The sequence below is a fragment of the Punica granatum genome, chromosome 6 (assembly GCF_007655135.1).
Source record: "Punica granatum isolate Tunisia-2019 chromosome 6, ASM765513v2, whole genome shotgun sequence".
In the NCBI taxonomy this organism is placed as follows: domain Eukaryota; kingdom Viridiplantae; phylum Streptophyta; class Magnoliopsida; order Myrtales; family Lythraceae; genus Punica; species Punica granatum.
The window spans coordinates 12,571,132-12,592,382 of record NC_045132.1 but is presented as its reverse complement, the minus strand read 5'-3'; the positions used below and the strand labels follow the sequence as shown (position 1 = coordinate 12,592,382).

The following is a 21,251-nucleotide window of genomic DNA, read 5'->3' as shown; positions in this document are numbered from 1 at the left end:
CCAATTGCTCATTTGTGCATTGCAGTGTCCGTCTCGGTGAGCCTTTTGTCTTGTGCGGGGTCGTCGGCTCGCCGTCCCTGACCGAAGACCATGAGCCAGAGGAGATCTAGGGACTTGTGACTAGGGCTTTCTCAGTGTTTCCCGAATGTCTCGAGGTGTTCGGGGATCGCTGTGATGTCTGCTTGCCAAGAATGGGCCCCAAAGACTCGCCGGGAGGTGTTTGTGACCATTGAAACATCCCTCGGGAAACCAAGTCGAGTTCCGAAAGGTCATTTGAAGCTTTTTCCGTGATCCCGGTAGTCCCTGGGTGCATGCAGGCCCGTTTCCAGGTGTCGTTTACTTGTCAGTGGGTCGGGGCCTCCCGGAGCCCCGTTAGAAAAGGCGTCTGTGAGAGTTTGGGGGACACCCTGGCCTAAGCAGGACACCTCCGAAACGCGCCCGGATGCGTCATTGGTTACTTTGGCACCAGGAGGGATTTTTAGAGTCCCATATTGGGCACCTTTCGATGGTTCGGTGATTTGGTGATGAATAGTGCCACAGTGCCAGTCTCTGCTGGTTTCGAGGCTCGTCGTCTGTTCACTCCTCCGATTGCCCTCTCGTGCTCTCCTAGTGGACCATGCTTTTCTCCCGTAATTCATGACTCTGTGCCCGCATGTTCGCCTCCGGTTTCCCGATCGTGAATAGTGTCCCGAGCTTTGGTCGGAAGTCCTCTGTTGGAGCCGGTGGACCAAAATGGGGTGCTGACACTCAACATGACTATTTCCCCTCCCTAACCTCCCTTTAATTTTCGGTAGCCCTCTAATCTCCCTAAAACCGCACTTAGTCTCACTTAAACACACCATTAGGGTGTCCTTTATAAGCCCTAAGCCTCACTAATCTAATCACTTCTTCAACTCCATCCTCCCTCAAGCCAACTTCTCTCAAAAACCCTCTCAACCTCCAGCCCACTCCCTCAACCCTGCGCAAGCCATCCCGTGGCCGAAACCGGCCAAAATCGACGGAAAACCACCGGGTATTCCGATCACCACCCGACCCGACTTAATTCATGCGGTAAATAAATAAAACATGCAAGCCTAGCAAACCAGAGTACCGAAAGAGCGTGCGGGATATAAGCTCGCACGTAATATGAACCCCCGAACACGGACTTTCCTATTCCGCACAGATCAATGCCTTAACAACAACTAGGTGTTCCATATCCCTAGACCAGGGTAACTTATCCACCCTCGACCTACGGGTCGTAAAATGATAAGTGGCGACTCTTTCTCTCACGCGTGTCCGTCACGCGTCCCCACGGGAAGGTGGACACCTCCCAAGCCGCGCGATCCAAAAGTGCGCGATGTGGGCCCCGACGAGAGTCCACATTCGGGTCCGTACACTAGGCGAGCAAAGAAAGGGGTCAAGACATGGTTCTATGTCAATTATGTGTGTTGGTTCATTTTAAGATTCTATTTCGTGAAGTGTCACTGCCGTTTCACTGAATACACCAAACTTGTATTTTGACTCTAGATTGGAACCTAGCATTCCACATGTCTATTATCTAATGTTTGATTAAGCCAAATGCATGATTAATCTGTTTTTTATGCTTTGTGACAAAAGTAACAATGTTGATTACCGAATCTCCGATAGGAAGGTGGAAATACTGAAAGTGGATGAAAAGGGCCGTGAGAATGAAACTCGCACCCGAACGGGCTGCCCGTTTTCATCCATAGATCGAGGTGTTTCGGTCTCCCTAACACCTAGAATGTCGATGAATCACGAAATGATGGCCATGCCCTTCGAACGGTAAAACGTGTAGGGCGTGTATGTGAAAGTTGGGATCGCATGACACAAAGAGGTCCAAAGAGGACTCGCGCACTTTGACATGAGCCGCCTCAAATCGGGCCCTGACTCGAGTCATAGCGCACGAGTGCTCCCTAGACACTAATTCTATTCGTGTTATGCGTCTCGATGTTTTGAAATTGTGAATTTTAAAGGGGCACTCTCACCGTTTAGTGATTCGTCAACGCGTTTACGAGTTGATATTCGATTTATCCAATTACTTAGGCCGAGTGGTTCATTTAACCGAATGGTACGTCCCGTTTCCCCGTTTGTGGAATTGTTCCATGTTTGTGATTCTGAGTCACGATTGTTATGGATTTGATGGGTAATTGTTTGAAACTAGCGTGTCTAGTATGCAACTAATTCTCAACTAACGATTTAGAAGAAAGATCCGATTGCAAACAATTCTGAGAATTGATTAGAAAACGGAAGACGAGACCGCCCTTGACCCGAGGAAGGTCATAAAACTCTCGGCCACTCTCCAAAGAGGAAAGTCGAGAGCTTGTTGACCCGGCTCGGGTCTCGGATGGTCTCTTACACCGGTTCTAAACATTTCTCGCATGCATAAAACATCAAGCACGACAATAACATACATTTTACAAAGCCGATACCGCGATGATCTTGGAAACGCAAATAAATACTCAAACAGACGCAAACACGATATTTAAAGGGAATCGATAAAACGGCGTCGGCTCATGCAATCAACAACACGTGAAAATAAAACCACGAGAACCGGTCTATTTCGGGGTTAAGGAAACCGTTCTAGGCTAGGGCAAGCCACATGGGAGTCTCAGCCAACTCCCTAGAGGAATCCACCAAAGCTCCCCTTGGTTTTTCCGAGCTTTGATGGTTTCCTTGACAACGAAACCAACTTATTCTCGTCGCGTAATCATGGCATATAATGCTGGAAACGTAAGACGCGGGAAAGCAATTCACTTCGAGGAAGGAGAGACCATTTTAGTCTCGGTGAATCAAAGGAACCCCGCGGCTCCCTCCCGTGGGATCTAGCCGTGAGTTCCCATGGCTCTGCTAGACCGTGTGGTCTCTTCTACCCTGACTTTAATAATTTCCAGTCGTGATGCATGTAATAGAACGATGTATGTGCATGATGAATGACGTAAATATGCACGGAAATGAATAAAAAACGAAACTTGCATGTAATATAGTTATCAACCATCTTGTCATCCCACAACAAGCAAATATTGAAGCCCTAACTCCTCTAAGTCGTAGAGAGATTATTGATCCACTGCAAATATATATAAAAATAAGCTCGAATTCTACCAGCAAGTGTACTGGGTCAGATCAAGTAATATAGTGATGAATAGAGTGTCGATCCCACAAGGATTAATTAAGTACTAAACCTATATTAGATTCTATTATTATCTAAGCAATCAAATTAAGAGAATTAACTAATTAACTACTAATCAACCTAAATCGTCACAAAGAGCAGAAAGAGAATTGTATGAAAATATATCAATTGAAAGTGGGAAAAACAGAATCCACCCTAGTTTCACTAATCAGATTGCCATCATGTTATATAGACTGATAGCTATGTGGTTATTCAAGTGAGTTTATCAAGCCTTTAAAATTAAAGTCTTAAACCTCTAATTAATCAATCAGCTCCCGCATCTCTAATTAATAGTGGACTCTAAATTATAATCATACACCTTCCAGTGCTATGATTGTCTAATGCCCTAAATTAATTATCCCTAATGTCTTAGCGAATAACTAACTAGAAACATTGCATTAATCCCTGGATAATCTCTAATTAAACTAATTAACGCAGCTATCGCATTTAACTAATTAGTCTAATCAAGAATTCCTAACAAACACTATATCAACTCCCGTATCAATAGTGTTTCTAACAATTATAACCAATTAAGAATTAAAATTGAAATTATAGGAATTGCAATCATGAATCATCAACACATCTATTAATCCTATAACATGGCGACAATCATCATATTAGCTACCTAGGGTTTCATCATATTCCCACAACAGAAGCTTAGAACATCATGGAATTGAAAACACAATTATAATTCCAAGGAGTCATTACAATAGAATTCATATTCAGCAGTAAACTCAAGATATTGAATCCTAAAACAAAAACCTAACAATTCCTTTAAGGAATTGTCTCTTCCACAATTCTTCGCTTCAAATCAATTGATCCAGGTGACGGCTCCAGACAAGACCCTCTCCAAAAACTCTCTAGGTTAAAAGAATGGTGAAAGATGGCTCCCCCCTTAGGGTTTCCTAATCTTGTTATGAGGAGTATTTATATCCAAAACAAAAAAAAAAAGATTTCCGAAAGATATAGGCTGGCTCCAAATTGCGCAAAACTCCTCAATATTCCTCGTAATTCCATCTAAGTCCTCAAAGACCTACAATATCAAATTACACATAATTAAGCACCGACTTCTTATAATTTCTATAAAATTAATAATAATTTAACATGAATTGCACAATAAAATATGAGTATAATATGCCCATATCAATTATACCTAGACTCGGAACACGAGGAAAGAGTCGGAGAAGTGGCAAAGGGAGTCGGGAGACTCAGCTGAAATGAACAGACCCGAATCGGTGCAGTCGGGTCGACTGGCAGACCTGACTGGTAGTCTGGCTTGTCGGGGTTGTACCGGTTGATCGGGATGGAATTTTCGCACAGGGTCGGTTGCGTTGGATTCCCAAGAGATTGAGGATCACGTCTGCACTAGTTTCGTGAAGATTGCACGCATAGATTTTTCGAAAATCAAAAGTAAAGTCGGATCAGTAAAAAAAAAAAGACTCAGTCGAGGCAAAACATACCCGACTGACACCTGATAAAGAAAATGCTCTATAGGAGGCTCCCAGTGGTCTTTTGACGCAAGGTCGGTGGCATTGGACTCCTAACTGACTAAGGATCACGGTGATAGGTGGCTTGTAGCAAGGTTCAACCTAAGCTGACCTGTATGTTCCTGCAAAGTTCGGGTCAGAAAAGAAAACCATAGGATCAGACCCAACTGGCACCCGATGAAGAAACGACTCTACGGGAGGCTTCCGGTGGTTTTTTGACGTAAGATTGGTGGCATTGGACTCTTAACTGACTGAGGATCAGGGTGGTAGGTGGCTCATAGCGAGGTTCAACCTGAGCTGACCTGTATGTTCCTGCAAAGTTCGGGTCAGAAAAGAAAACCAGAGGAACAGACCTTACTGGCACCCGATGAAGAAACGATTCTACGGGAGGCTTCCGGTGGTCTTTTGATGCAAGATCGGTGGCATTGGACTCTTAATTGATTGAGGATCATGCCTGCGGTGGTTTCATGAGGATTGGACATGTCAATTTTTCTGAAAGATGCAAAGAAAACCGGTAAAAACTGGAAAAGAAAATTCGAGAAGGGAGAAAGGAGAGAAACGGCGGTGGTGCATGGTTGAACGGCTCTCGGCACGTGACCACCTTATCACGGGGGAGAGTGAGGGTCGTGAGGAACCCTTGGAATGTGATGGCACGACCCGCCTAAGTTGTGGGAAGGAAGGGTACGCATGGAACCCAACAATGACCGCGAGAACCCGGTTGTGGACTGTTTCTGTGTTGCTCAGTTCCGCATGGCTGGAAGCTTCAAACACAAAAACTAAGCTCGGAAACGGACTCGGGAGGACGAAAACATATGAGATATGAAGTTTGGTTGGAGTTGGCTTAAGTCGGGAGGTGGAACTCATCTAAAGCAATACATTATCCTTTGGGTTACGAAATTTGAATGCGTAATTGTTTGAGATCCAAATTTCTCCAACATCCCTTGAATCTAGGCGGGACTCACGGCCACTTTCCTATTCTTTTATTTATTTGCAAACTAGTACCATTCTCTTTCTTTATTTGCAACCTAGCCTATTCTTTTTATTATTTGCAATTTAACTCATTCTTTTCATCATTTGCAAACTAGCATCATTCTTTTATTATTTGCAAACTAGCCAATTTCTTTTATTTACAAACTAGCCCGTTTTCTTTTTATTTACCAAACTAGCCCCACTCTTTCATTATTTACAAATCGGCTCCAATCTTTTGTTTTTCATAAACTAGCCCCATTCTTTATTTCATTTGCAAATTAGTCCCATTCTTTCCTAATCTAACACATTCCATTCATATTTCTCTTCAACGCATATCCAAGTCCCTTCTTTCCTATTTTGTTTTACATTTTGTCACTTTTTTCTCCTTTTACTCCCCAGTAACTTTTCTTTAATTTTTTGATCTCTTTCTTTCATTCTTAAACCCTACTTCCAACCCCATTTTTTCCTTCAAAGCTCGCCATTTCAGGACACTATTTCCCCATTACTTCCATCTCTTTATGGCCAAACTTTCCTCCCCCTGTTTCAGCTCTTTTTGGCCGAACCAACTCATTACCGGTTTTCAGCAGAATAAAAGGAAGAAGCTCATTAACGGTTTTCCCGTTTTGGCGCAATTTTTTGATTTTGGATAATCCTTCCCCTCTTGCCACTCTCCCTCATTCATTACACATTCAATCAATAGAAAATATTCAGAAAAAGGGAGAAATTCGGGCAGGGCAGCAGCAGAAGAAAAGGAGGAAGCTCATTAACGGCTTTCCTGTTTTGGCGCAATTTTCCGGTTTTGGATAATCCTTCCTCTCTTGCCAGTCTCCCTCATTCATTACACATTCAATCAACATAATTTGGTGAGAAAAGAGGCCAAGAATTTGGCCAAGATCAGTTGCAAAAGAGAAAGGGGAAGTTCATTAACCGTTTTTCCGATTTTGCACCACTTTCCGATCTAGAATCCTCCTTCCCTTCTAGCCACACCCCCTCATTCATTCACAATTCATTCAGCAACTTTCAGCTGCAGGGAGGAGAGGAGGGGATAAAGAGAATCTCGTAGGTTCAAGGAAAGCAGAAGAAAGAAAGAGAAAAGTCATTAAACCGCTTTCCCGTCTCGCACAACTTGCCGATCTAAACCCTTCATTCCTCTCTTGCCCATGTGATAGATTTGGAGAAAAATGTAAACCATGGGATATATTGGATAATTTTTAAAGCATATGATATATTTGAAAAAATGGTTAAATCATAGGATATATGACGTAATTAATACTTTACTAACAGAGTCTAGAGGACTTTTTTTTCATATAGATTTTTAATTTTATTAATAACTTGTTGATTTCCTTATATGAAAAATTCTCTATCATTATAGATTTAATGCTTTACTGATAGGGAACTGATTCTTTTAAAAACAAAAATTCTTTACATGAAGCACATCTAATATATCGATCTTCTTATGCGAATAATTATTTATAATTATAGATTTAATGAAAGGTGAGTTTTTCAATTATAACTTTCGCTAGAAATAGAGTTTTCCCCCGTCATTACATGCAATAGTTCTTACCCGATATCTTAAATGTAATATAATATTGAGCAAGTGTATATATTCAAATTAGCAAGTATATGATTTAATTGTAAATACAGTCTATTATTGTACACTTCGTACCGTTGTACATGAAATATTTTTGTATTTGATAGAGAGTGTAGCGGTGTAATTATATTATCACGTAAGAATTTTCCCCCAATATCAAGTTTTAGAATCAGAAGGATATGAAAACAAAGATATAACAAGGCATTAATGAATGTATTAGCATTTTCCATAATTTTTAATGAATCTATTTAATGGTAACAAATTAATAAATATGCAATTAAAATAAGAGAATTAGCATCAAAGAGGGTAACATATCAATGTACAAAATTTGATACTCACTTGGGATTACAATTGTCCATTTATTAAATATTTAAAATTTTTATTTTATTATACTAAATTCATGAAACTTTCTCGTAACAAAAAAAAACAGAGAATTAGCAGCAAAATTGCCATTGATTATATTAAATTTTTTTCGGTAGAAGGAGGAGGCTAGCAGCCTAAATGGATACAACAATAGAGAAAAGCAAATCACATAAGACAGTAAAAGGGGTAAGGAAGCCCCGACACAATCGCCTAGGAGGAGCGGTCTAACTCCAAGTGGAGGCACCTCGAAAAACTGAGTCCCCAAAGCAAAATTGTCATTGATTATATTAAATTAGTCTAGTATATTAGCATTCTTATTCGAAAATAATAATTATTATTATTATTGAAAACTCTTATTATTCTTAAAAATTAAATTAATCTTTAAAATTATTTTGAAAACAGTCCGGTGAAAGCACGAGTTAGGAATTAGGATCCTTAGTTTTAAAACCTTTTTTTTAACTTATTTGGTATATATTCCAACCCAAACAATAATTAGGGACTAAAAATGGTATTTTCCCCTGCGGAAATAAAGCAACCATTTTCGGGTTGATCTGTAAAAACCGAAATGTTATCATCAAACTCCGGTTTCAGCCGGCTACTTCCACGCGCCGCCCCCGATTCCCCGCCGCTCATCCCCACGCGTCGGCCGTGGCGCCAGCTCTTCTCCCCCTCTTCCCTCTCGAGGCCCTATACCCTCGGCGAGGCCGTTCACCGCATCAGGCGCAACCTTGCTTACTTCCGCGTAAACTACGCCATCATCGCGCTGTCGATCCTCTTCCTCAGCCTGCTGTGGCACCCTGTCTCCATGATCGTGTTCCTCATCGTCTTCGTGGCTTGGCTCTTCCTCTATATCTCCCGCGACGAGCCCGTGGTTGTCTGCAATCACCAAGTGGACGAGCGCGCGGTGGTCGTGTTCCTCGCCGCCGTCACGATCGTTGCCTTGGTTCTGACCGACGTGTGGCTGAACGTGGTGGTCTCGGTGCTGACAGCGGCTTTACTGGTCTCCCTGCACGGCGCTTTCAGGAGCCCCGACGATCTTTACAACGACGAGGAAAGCGTGGACGGGTGGCTGGAATCGGTAGTGGGGAGCCCGACGAGTTCCGGCTACACTCCCATTTAGGTGATCTTATCGCCTCTCTCCCACGCTACCAAATTCGAGGATCTTGATCGAACGAACTCGAACTTTGCACAAGTTGATTTGGGCATAGATCTGATTCTTTTTTACTGGGAAGTTTGGGCATTGCTAATCTGTAGGTTTGCCTTCTCTAAGATTTTGATTGATTCTGGTCGGTGTAGCCTGTAAATGTTGGTAGTTCGAATCGACTTAACATTGACCTCATAGAAACTGTGACAGCGGCAGTGATTCTTTCGTCTTGCATCCCGGGAGTCATCTTAGCTACTTACTTTGTTATTCTATAAGCTGTTGCCTGTCTTTTGTTTTTTAATGTTAAACCGTGATTCTTATTACGCGAGATCTTGTATTGTGAACTTTCCCCGTTTGTGTCTACTCACAATGTAGTGCTTCTGTTTGAAGGTTTTGCTAGTTTATTTTGCCGTCTCATCAACCAAATGATCCTCCTGCGCAAGCCAAGACATGCTTCAGTGCTCGCTCGTTCTTGCGGGGAAGGCAATTTGATAATGGATGAGTGTTATTTTTTAATTGACAAGTTACCTCTTAAATAATTCTGTTTGCTGTTATCTATCAAGGTGACAAATTAGTTGCTCGGCATGTGTTTGGGAACCTCCAAATGGAAGTAACTTGACTTTCCTTTGACTCTGTACAATATGTTAATTACTAGCAAAGCAGAATACTATCTTTGAACAGAGTTCTGGTCCATTTGTTAACTGATCACTGACTAGCACATTCTATGGGTTAAGAAAAATGTATCAAGCAGTTTAAATTGGGCAAATTTGGTAATATGCCGAGATTGTGGTGGTACCTTTATCAGTTGATAAAAGCTAACGGGTAAGCATTTAATGTCAACTTGGTATGCAGATATTCTCATGATAGTGTAGTATAATGAAATAGCTGTCATATGGGAAATAGTATTCTGAAACCAGGGTAACACCCCAATCAGAGACTCAGCATAAGCTGTTCTAGCGAATTGGGTTAATCGCATTGCCTTAATCATTGATCATTTCATTGAAACTCTAGGAAGAGAAAGGATATATGGAGAATTGTCAAGTTGCTTGCAATTCTAGTAGATGCCACATACGTTGCTTGTGTTGTTTCGTTTATGGCTTTGCAATAGAATGTAGTAAGGAGGTAATGCTCTCGCATGACTTTCGGTGTAATCTGAACCTTATCTGTCTTATGAACGGGGATAATACTGGCGTGAGTTTGATCCATGCAATGGACTAGTGGTAACAGTGTTTAACTTAGAGGAGGCTACTTTCATGGGAGGAACAACCGAGGCATCGGTTCTTGTGAGTATGATCAGTCAGAAATCAAGTTTGCCAGATGTGAGAGTGGGAATATTTCTATTATTTCATCTTCTCCCTGGAAAGAAAATGAATCCACCTTTGATCGAACCCTTGGGAACCCAGCAATGGGAATACTTATTTGAATTGCTTGGATGAGAAAACTTAAATCTCAGGGTTTCATCAATTGTGATTGGTTCATGGAGTCGGTAAAAATGTCTGCCGTTTTAGCTGGTTGATATACTTACTGGACGTGAATCTATGAAGTCAATCTGGTTTGAGCTATGAACCAGGTGGGATGTCAATGTGAGGTCCGCTTATCCCATGTTAACTCGTTTTCCTCAGGGCCCTCGATTTTCTCCAGGTAAAATGGCAATCTGCATTGCATCTTGTGACCGTTTTACTGCAACTGTCTGGAGGTTTAACTTTTAATTTCAGTAGGGACCTGATATTCAATGACAGAAATTTTTATTGTTAAAAGAACAAGGAAATAGAAATTTTTATTTTGGATAGATGTATGTCCCCTTCATTTGCAGGCTAGCAATTCAGAGTAAAGTAAATGGAGTCGAGCTTTCCGAGGTCTTGGATCTCTGGAATCAAAATGAAGGGGGTCGTATGCAGTTGTCGGGGTACAAAGATGAAGCCGTGTCTTCGGAATAGCTCCAGAAGGCACCTGGAAGACATGGAGTGGCGGCAATTTTACGAACCTCCAGAAAGGTCAATTCCCTTTCTACCTTTTGTTTTCCTTTTTGGCGACTCTTATGGATATGCTAGAGCGGCCCCATCCCTGGCTTGGGCCCCTGGCCCCCTACTCCGGCCATCGCTCTGCTCCGATCAACCCGCACTCCCTCTGGCTCTCTCCCGAGCGGTTATGGCTCGCCTTAAGCCACTACTACTGGAGACCTGATGAGGAGAGAGAGACATGAGGTCACGGGCAGCTTTCTCTTCAACGCGTGAATACAGTGGGCGCTGACCGAGAATACTTTAATATGAGTGGTTATTATAGACAACAGTCCTAATTCTTCCAAGCTTGTGCGAATTTTGAGAACTATTACGGGTCAAAATTATGCCAAGGAGGGATAGGTCTCGATTGATGGTTGCTCAATGCTGGCCACCACCACTTAAATAGATGGCCGGAGTACGGGTGAGGGTATGCCAAGCGTAGGGGTCAAAGTCATCTTTGTTTTCCTTTTCCCAGAAGAATTTGAATTTTTTTTTTCACTTGGAGCTTCTTCTTCTTTTTTTTTTTCCCTGGATCACATGCTTTGCTCATGTCATATTCCGTTAAATTTGACAGAATTATTAACTGTAGGGGATATTTTCCACACCTGTGGCTGGGAAAGGCTGTGGGTATCTTTTACCTGATAAATACATATCCTTCATCATGTACATTTAATCAATTTTGAGTTATATACGTCCACGTGCCATATACACGTTCATGGGTCAAAATGAGTTTTGGGCATTTATCTTATATTTGTTGCAATCAAAGGCAAGCTAAGATTTTCCCAACAAAGAATTATCGTAACCAAATCCAAGCCAAGATCGAATAATAAATCAGCGCATGGGTATGACCCGGAAACCATTAGGATCTACTCAGGTCTCAAGTTAAATTCTTTTGTGATTTCTTCTTGTAGATCGAGTACGTACCGAGGCACTGATAAAATTCAGATGGATAAATTATATAGTTTCATATGATCCAAGAATCGGAACCAAATCAAGAACGTGGATGTGAAACATCTCTTCAAACCTTCACACCAGTCTCTCTCTCTCTCCTTTTTTTTTTTTGGTAAGCTCTTCATCTTCATATGTGTTGTATCTAAATAAAATGGGTTTGTCTAAGGGCATAGGATAAAAAAAATTTGATTGCCATATATTTCAACCTATAATTAATGATGAAACAACTATATTTTCAGGGATAAAATATAACCCTTATTTATATTTGGAAACTCTTATTTTTCCTATCAAATGTAATTCGTAGCATTCATTGTGAACAACCAAAAATCAATAATGAAAAAAATAATCCCTAAATTCTAATCATGTATCCTTAAAAATCTAAAAACTTAAACCATGAACCCTAAATTATAAACCTTATCCCTGAAATTCTAAATTCTAAATAGTAAACTGCAAAATACTTAAATCCTAAAACCAAGAGGTACCCAAAAAATCCAAAAAGTCTTAAACCTAAAATCATAAAATCTCAAAATTCAAAAATTACTTTGGAGTTTCGAGCGTTTTGACTATAATTATATTAGTAATTAAATTATGGTAAATTCTATTTATTTAGACTTAATAGGTCGTTTCCAACATAAATAAAGGATAAGTTTGACATTGAAAATGTCTGTGTGTGATCATTAATAATAAATATATATATATATATATATATATATCAGTATAAGATAACTAATAATTGCTTATCCTATGCCCTTAGAGCACAGGTTAAAAAATCCAACAGAATATAATGACACATACAAAAACTTTTCCTCATTGCAAGCAAAACAAAACAAGCGTAACAGTTAAGAAGACAAAATGATTAGAGTAATTTTTGCCTTTATAGTTTATTTGGGTCACAGAAGATGGAGCATAATGGAGGGTTGAGTTATTAATGTCCTTCTATAATCCACTCCTACATAACTCTCCGTATGCTTCAATCCAAATAAACTATGCGTCAAGAGGCGGCTGCCTCCTTCGCATTAGCAAACAGGTAAATCATACTTCCTATGCTGGTGAGATAAATGTTCTTAGTCATAGGATTACTAAATATTTAGACCTAACGTTCAAACGTTCCCAATCATAAAAGCACTGAGTATGGAATTAGTTCATTCCCCTTCGTCAAAATATAAGGTTATGCAAGGGTACTAATCTTATAGGTCCAAATTTTAGAAAGAGATCACTTAAAAATTACTCAGTCGATAAGTATGAAACTTAATTGTCACAGAGGGGCTATTCAGCACCAGCAAAAATACCTCAAAACAGAAAACATAGACATCAATATAGCAAAAGATAGAAATTGGCATCAACTTATTTGCGCCACTCAGGTTAACAGATTCACTGTTAAATGTTATTTCGTCCACTCCGAATCAGAATAATATTAAAATGAATTGAACAATCGTTGTGATTTCAAAGAACGGGAATTATGGAAAAGAAAATCTATAATTTCTCTACAGTTAAGTTACACCTACAATTTAAGTGCTTATCTTTAGCTAACCACCAAGAACAGTTCTCTTATGTTGGCACATCTCTGAATCCATTTGAACCATTTCATTTTTTCCCAAGCTTTCTAGATATTATTATTCATTATAATTCTAGCACACTCTCTTTTAGTTGGATTAAATATGTTTCTTTTATATATTGATTGAATATCTTTTAATCAACGAGAGTTTTTTTTACTAATATTCTCATAAATGAGTTAAGTATTTTTCTTTTACATATTGATAGAATATCGTTTAATCAACAAAACTTTTTGGATTGATATTGTTGTTAATTTATATTTCATATACTTATATCTCATTATTTGATTGATATAATTTACAATTATATTTATATATAAAGAGATTCTCCGCGCAAAACTGTTAGGAAAAATTAATAGTATAAATCAATTTATTGAAGTGAAATAATAGTGTTCATAGATGCATTCAAAAGAACGAATTTAAAGAATATTAGATTTTAATAGTGTTGTTTCTCTTGTTTCTTCTTCATATTATTTCTCAAATTCCGATTTTGAAATATTCTCCATCATTTACATACTTTAAAATTTTTTTATTACAAAATAGTTTATTTTATATATTAGTAATTTTTTTATTGTCAACTAGCTATATGGTATATAATAGTGATTCAAATTATTCTTTATTACTGTTATATAGTTTATGTCATTTATCATTACTATAAAATTTGCGAATCAATATACAAAATATTGATTAAAATCATAAAAATACAAACTTACTTAGTGGCAAATCATTCATTACATGATACTTGTAAATATGTTCCAAAAAATTAATCAAAATATATGAAGGGAAATTACATGATATAGGGTAAAATACATAGTTTATTATCTAATCCCATATATGTTAAATTTGTGTGGATATCAACCTGTAAGTAATATAGGGTAAGTTACATAAAAAAAACCTAATGGTCTTTTCTACTTTTAGAAAACTCTTTTTCATTTTTCTTCTAATTTTCTAAATTTATTTCTCTAAAAAAATAGAGAAATTATGATTACAAACTCAGAATTTAGAATTTTCAACTTTATATTCAACATCTAATAACCATTGGAGACTTTATAAATTAAAGGGAGCTTAGTTGATATAACTAAAATGGACAAAAGTGTCACGACCCGAAATTTCAGCTGAATTTCCCCTATATTTCTTCGATATTTGTTACTACATAACTATTAACATAAAACATGTCTCAATATACTCTCAAAAATTAAAAAAAAAACCAATCCAGCAAGCTCTAATATGGATATACATATCAAAAGAGAGTAATTTCAGTTTCTCAACCAATCGCTAAACCAAAACTAAACATAAATTTCAGGTCGTAACATATTCAAATACACTCTATACAAAAAAATACTTATCAAATAACTAAGGTTTCTATCTAGTCATCCGAGCTGATCCCCAATATCAAAGAGTTCTCTTGTGCTGCTAATCTAGCTCCTAACTCATCTGAAAAACATATGCAGAGTGTGAGCTGCATCTCAGTGAGTACTATATTCCAAAGTAAAATGACATTATTAAATAAATATTTAATTGCAAATAACTAAATATTCAAATAACTAATATCATCACATCTAATCCAACTATCAGCTCACCTGGCATACATACACGGTATATATATATATATATGTATATACAAACTATAATAATAATTATATCCAATATAATAACTAAATTTAAGTTCTACTAACCAATTCACACAACCCTTCCAACCATTTCTCTAATACCCAATATCACATAAACATTAAACATCCATTCATTAACATTCTATAGCAACTCACAAATCAATAAATTGACAGATCAAATTCTAGTAACAGCACGGTTTTCATAGAACAACTACAGACAATCTCAACAATTATCACATCTCCAACAATCTCAACAAACAACACATCTCCAACACTCATACCAGCCAAACAATATACAACACAAACCAATCAATATAGCCATAGAGTTGCATTTCCATGCAACAGAGTTGTGACAGTACCATGACCCCGCACTCAAATCCATAAATTCCTCATTTCATTTCTCATAAGCGGGGGCTGCCCATTATCCTCCGGCAGTAGGAGTCTAAGCGTCTATTTTATATCCCGCCGGATCAGCGGTCTAGACGTCCATTTTTTGTATCCTGTCGGATCAGCATTCTAGGCGTCCCTTTTTATATCCCGCCGGATCAGCGGTCTAGGCGTCCTATTTATATACCGCTGGATCAGCGGTCGCATGGCTATAATCAAACAACAATCACAAGCATAAACAATTGCAACCATGCCATTGCACCTCATATATCATCATACACAAGTACAATCTCAATCATATTACAATGGTACCACATTATCATCACATATTTCATACACAATCAGCATACACAATCACAGTGCAACCATGCCATCTAATATCATATACCCACACCAAACCTTTATTCCCAAATTATCACAATATTTCCTTTAATAATAACATCCATACAATTCATGTCTCATATAAAGACATTAGAATCCATCACTTATCCTATATCCGCATAAATCAATTTATAAATTTCATACAATTATTACCAGCTAAAGCTCTTGCAATGATAATAACAATTGCATACCCTCAAACAGACAACTACAACACAAACAGAAAACGCCAATTCTATTAATCACACCATCATTTACCATGCACTTAACGTAATATATATGTATATATACATACATATATATATATATATCACTTCACAATGGAATAAAGTACTCATCGACAATTCCCAAAATGATAACGAATCGAGCCCTCTGGGTGCTTGCTTTCGGTCTCGTCAACTCCTATATATCATAAAAATAACAAGAGAACAAATTATAAAGCGTACTTATGCTGTATAGATATTCCTTATAGCAATACATGTTCCATTTGGTCCCGAAAGAAGAAACTTATTGATACTTAGTTGCCCCTGAGAATCTCGAGAATTAACCAACTTCAATTGTTTACTATAAGCCATGAATAAGTTATTCCAATCAAAGATAACTTAGGGCGGCAGTTAGCTTTCTTTTAACAAATAACCAACCTTATTCCAAAATCCATTGTTTTAAAATTTATAAATTTACCCAAACTAATATAGTAACTAAGAATTCTTAACACGCATTTGACTCAACTAGCTAGATTTAACCAACCAAATAATGTCGAATATTAGGCTGAATATCATTCATAAAAGGTTCCATGGCCAATCAATTACCTAGAGGTTAAGGCCTCAACCAAATAAGAATCCAATTACTCGAACCTAACTATTGAACCAACGGAACAACCCTTAGACAGACTGAATTAACCAAGAATAAGCATAAATTTAGAGGTAACTCCACTGAATAAGCATGCCAAAACCATAGATAACCAATTCACAAGAATACCGCACTTAACTACGAACCTATCAAGACTTAGGTTGAGCTGAATTGAAAAGAAAATGGGCTTAATCGGTACAGAACTTAGAGAATAGTTATATTTAGGAGATGGAAAACCAACTTACTTCATCTTAGTCTCAGAAGAAAAGGATTATCTAGACTCAATTGCCATTACAAATTATGGATACTCAAACACGCTATCTACCAATGATCTTCAATAAGAAAAGTAAATCCAGTTAAAAACAATTCTTAGACAACCAGTGAGTTTCTCCTATCAGTGATGTGCATATCATTAAGTAATAAACAACTAACTCCTTCAATCCATTGCTTACACAAACTCCCATTTCACTATTTATGCCAACTATTGAGAAAAATTCAAATTCAGCTACTAACAGAGCATTTCAACAACAGCAAAAAGAAATAATTTGAGCTATGACTCTATAAAATCAGCTTCCATATTCATGACTTCCACTAGATTAATTGATTTAAAGGGAATTTACTTGGAGCAACCCACGAACCAATCATCTCCTTAAGCAAATTCAAACAACAACTTAAACTTAGAATGAGCTAAACTAAATAGAAACGAACCTTAAACTACTTGTAATTCGAGTTTAAGTGGAAGTCTAAGGCATGATTAGTTAATTGCAGGAACCTTTAGTACGTTTCCCTCCACAGATCAAACCCCCGGCTGAGCTGAAAGTAAACCTGAAACAAAGAATACTAATGTTTAAGTCATGAAACTCAACTTACAAATCAAAGCCCAAGCTCAGTTTTCTTCTTGCTCTGTCCGTCGCCCCTCCCTCTCTCTCTTTCATCCTTTGTTTCCTTTCCTAGAAACCCCCAGAACAAAGAAGAAAAGGAAAGAAAAAGAAAAGAATGGAAGCTGATAAAAGAGGAGAAGGCGGTGGAAAAACAATGGGTAGAATGATAGAGTGTGGGCAAGTCTATGGTAACAAGTTACATCCTCTTTTCTTTTCTCTTTTTATTTTTATTTTTCAGCAACGTATAAGTTTGTGTGTGTGTGTGTGTATATATATATATAAATACATGTATGTATGTATGTATGTATGTTTGTATGTATGCATATTTGGAAAAATAAATACCGGGTCTCACAATCTCCCCCACTAATATAAATTTTGTCCCCGAAATTTGTTTGAGGAATAGATATACCTATTATTATTACTCTTTTAAGTTGTGATATCTTCCAAGATCACTTAGCACAATATAGTCCAAGGAAGCCCCTATATGTGCAACTTATGCCCAAATATGATCCACTTATCTAAAGTACTGAGTCCTTACACGACCATTCTACAGCAGCAAAACCCATTCTAAGATTACTCCTCGAGTCACAAGTCAATCATGGCTAATCACTAAAACGAAAGAGATAACAAAACACTTGGATTGTTGCAACTCATGATTAAATCAATGAAATGTCCAGATTTATCCAGCTTGCATCTTAAGCATGAACCATGATCAGTCTACACAAATACGTTATCTTGCAATCATAAATCCTGGAATAAAGCTACGACAAATCACAATAATTCAAAGGAATCAGATAATCAAATCCAATCATTCGAAGAAATGAAGCTCTAAAGCTGAACCAACTTTCACCATAAGCCTTGACTATAAAACATGCGGTGTGTACCAAATCTACCACTAAATCCCGATTGAACACAAAAATTCACAACCGCTCAAAAGGGAAATTGAAGCCTAAGAGCTGTGAAGAAACTATCAATCATAACCTCAAGATAATCATCAGCTCTCTCCCAAAAGCACAAGCATTACTTCCTACCACTATCATCGATCTGGATCTCACACAAAAGTATCAAAGAAATTGGAACGTAACAAGGATGATCAATGTGAGATTGGAGAAGCTACAACATCAAAGAACGATGGACAACAAAACCTAGAGGAATAAAACCTATCACATCTCCAACCTCATGCAGCTCCAATCTCAAGCATAAATTATGAAAAAAGAACATAGGTGATCCACTAATTACAGCTTTGAGGACAACAAGGTAAAAATCGAACAAATCGAAGTGTCTAAGTTATCAAAAGAAAAGTGTTATCCAAACTCAGAAATCCAAGACTCCATTGATCTGTCCAAGTCTTTGATTACATAATCTACATAGAACGCATAATCTACCCATAAATCCTAGTCAAACACAAGAACTCACAATCCATCAGAAGAAAATGTAAATCGTAGAAGTATAATAAGGAATAAGATCAGAGTGCCCCCATGATGGTCGAAAGCCATTGCCTGGATAGTATGACTATCAGCCACTATTAACCGATTTAAATCTGATGGAAAAAGAACACATAAGAGCGAAACTTGAATAATCATGTAATGATCAATCTGAGGTGGAGAAAATTTATAAAAACGAAGAATGAGAATTGATAAGAGTGAACAGCCAAGATTAGAACACGTAACCTATCTCCACAATTATAAAAAATTGCTCAGGGATCGAGCCTCAACTTAAGTCTATAGGATCTCATAACCTAGGCTCTGATACCAAAATTGTCACGACCCGAAATTTCAGCTGAATTTCCCCTATATTTCTTCGATATTTGTTACTACATAACTATTAACATAAAACATGTTTCAATATACTCTCAAAAATAAAATAAAAAAATCAATCCAGCAAGCTCTAATATGAATATACATATCAAAAGAGAGTAATTTTATTTTCTCAACCAATCGCTAAACCAAAACTAAACAAAAATTTCAGGTCGTAATATATTCAAATACACTCTATACAAAAAAATACTTATCAAATAACTAAGGTTCCTACCTAGTCCTCCGAGTTGATCCCCAATATCAAAGAGTTCTCTTGTGCTGCTAATCTAGCTCCTAACTCATCTGAAAAACATATGCAGAGTGTGACCTGCATTTCAGTGAGTACTATATTTCAAAGTAAAATGACATTATTAAATAAATATTTAATTACAAATAACTAAATATTCAAATAACTAATATCATCTCATATGATCCAACTATCAGCTCACCCGGCATACATACACGGTATATATATATATATGTATATACAAACTATAATAATAATTATATCCAATATAATAACTAAATTTAAGTTCTACTAACCAATTCACACAACCCTTCCAACCGTTTCTCTAATACCCAATATCACATAAATATTAAACATCCATTCATTAGCATTCTATAGCAACTCACAACACAATCAATTGACAGATCAAACTCTAGTAACAACACGGTTTTCATAGAACAACTACAGACAATCTCAACAATCATCACATCTCCAACAATCTCAACAAACAACACATCTCCAACACTCATACCAGCCAAACAATATACAACACAAACCAATCAATATAGCCATAGGGTTGCATTTCCTCGCAACAGAGTTGTGACGGTACCGTGACCCCGCACTCATATCCACAAATTCCTCATTTCATTTCTCATAAGCAGGGGCTGCCCATTATCCTCCGGCAGTAGGAGTCTAAGCGTCCATTTTATATCCCGCCGGATCAGCGGTCTAGGCGTCCTATTTATATACCGCTGGATCAGCGGTCTCATGGCTATATTCAAACAACAATCACAAGCATAAACAATTGCAACCATGCCATCGCACCTCATTACAATGGTACCACATTATCATCACATATCTCATACACAATCAGCATACACAATCACACTGCAACCATGCCATCTAATATCATATACCCACACCAAACCTTTATTCCCAAATTATCACAATATTTCCTTTAATAATAACATCCATACAATTCATGTCTCATAAAAAGACAGAATCCATCACTTATCCTATATCCGCATAAATCAATTTATAAACATCATACAATTATTACCAGTCAAAGCTCTTGCAATGATAACAACAATCGCATACCCTCAAACAGACAACTACAACACAAACAGAAAACGCCAATTCTATTAATCACACCATCATTACCATGCACTTAACGTAATATATATGTATATATATATATATATATATCACTTCACAATGAAATAAGGTGCTCACCGACAATTCCCAAAATGATAACGGATCGAGCCCTCTAGGTGCTTGCTTTCGGTCTCGTCAACTCCTATATATCATAAAAATAACAAGAGAGCAAATTATAAAGCATACTTATGTTGTATATATATTCCTTATAACAATACATGTTCCATTTGGTCCTGAAAGAAGAAACTTATTGATACTTAATTGCCCTTGAGAATCTCCAGAATTAACCAACTTCAATTATTTACTATAAGCAATGAATAAGTTATTCCAATCAAAGATAACTTAGGGCGGCAGTTAGCTTTCCTTTAACAAATAACCAACCTTATTCCAAAATCCATTGTTTTAAAATTTATAAATTTACCCAAACTAATATAGTAACTAAGAATTCTTAACACGCATTTGACTCAACTAGCTAGATTTAACCAACCAAATAATGTCGAATATTAGGCTGAATATCATTCATAAAAGGTTCCATGGCCAATCAATTACCTAGAGGTTAAGACCTCAACCAAATAAGAATCCAATTACGCGAACCTAACTATTGAACCAACGGAACAACCCTTAGACAGACTGAATTAACCAAGAATAAGCATAAATTTAGAGGTAACTCCACTGAATAAGCATGCCAAAACCATAGATAACCAATTCACAAGAATACTGCACTTAACTACGAACCTATCAAGAC

At 37.5% G+C, this 21,251-nt stretch overlaps 1 protein-coding gene and 1 long non-coding RNA gene across 3 annotated transcripts; one reads left to right on the top strand and one right to left on the bottom strand.

Moving 5' to 3' along the window:
- The first annotated feature begins 8,075 nt into the window (after positions 1-8,075).
- LOC116211826 (PRA1 family protein E-like) lies at positions 8,076-11,428 on the top strand. Of its 2 annotated transcripts, XR_004157755.1 has the most exons (3): positions 8,077-8,696; positions 9,111-10,361; positions 10,534-11,428. XR_004157755.1 is itself a non-coding variant. In XM_031546354.1 (2 exons), the coding sequence occupies exon 1, from the start codon at positions 8,142-8,144 to the stop codon at positions 8,694-8,696; it is 555 nt and encodes a 184-aa protein (XP_031402214.1). In that variant the 5' UTR covers positions 8,076-8,141; the 3' UTR covers positions 10,534-11,428. The 2 variants fall into 2 exon arrangements, 1 of the variants encoding a protein (XP_031402214.1); XM_031546354.1 differs by lacking the exon at positions 9,111-10,361 and having other exon boundaries at positions 8,076-8,696.
- A 3,014-nt stretch (positions 11,429-14,442) lies between these two features.
- LOC116211978 lies at positions 14,443-17,412 on the bottom strand. Its single transcript, XR_004157792.1, has 2 exons — positions 17,319-17,412; positions 14,443-14,658 (listed from the first exon to the last, which is right to left on the bottom strand). It is a non-coding gene; the product is annotated as an uncharacterized LOC116211978 (long non-coding RNA).
- Between the last annotated feature and the right edge of the window lie 3,839 nt (positions 17,413-21,251).

What these genes read in the sequence shown, in the direction of transcription:
- LOC116211826 (XM_031546354.1), top strand. Translation starts at nt 8,142, where the DNA reads ATGTTATCATCAAACTCCGGTTTCAGCCGGCTACTTCCACGCGCCGCC.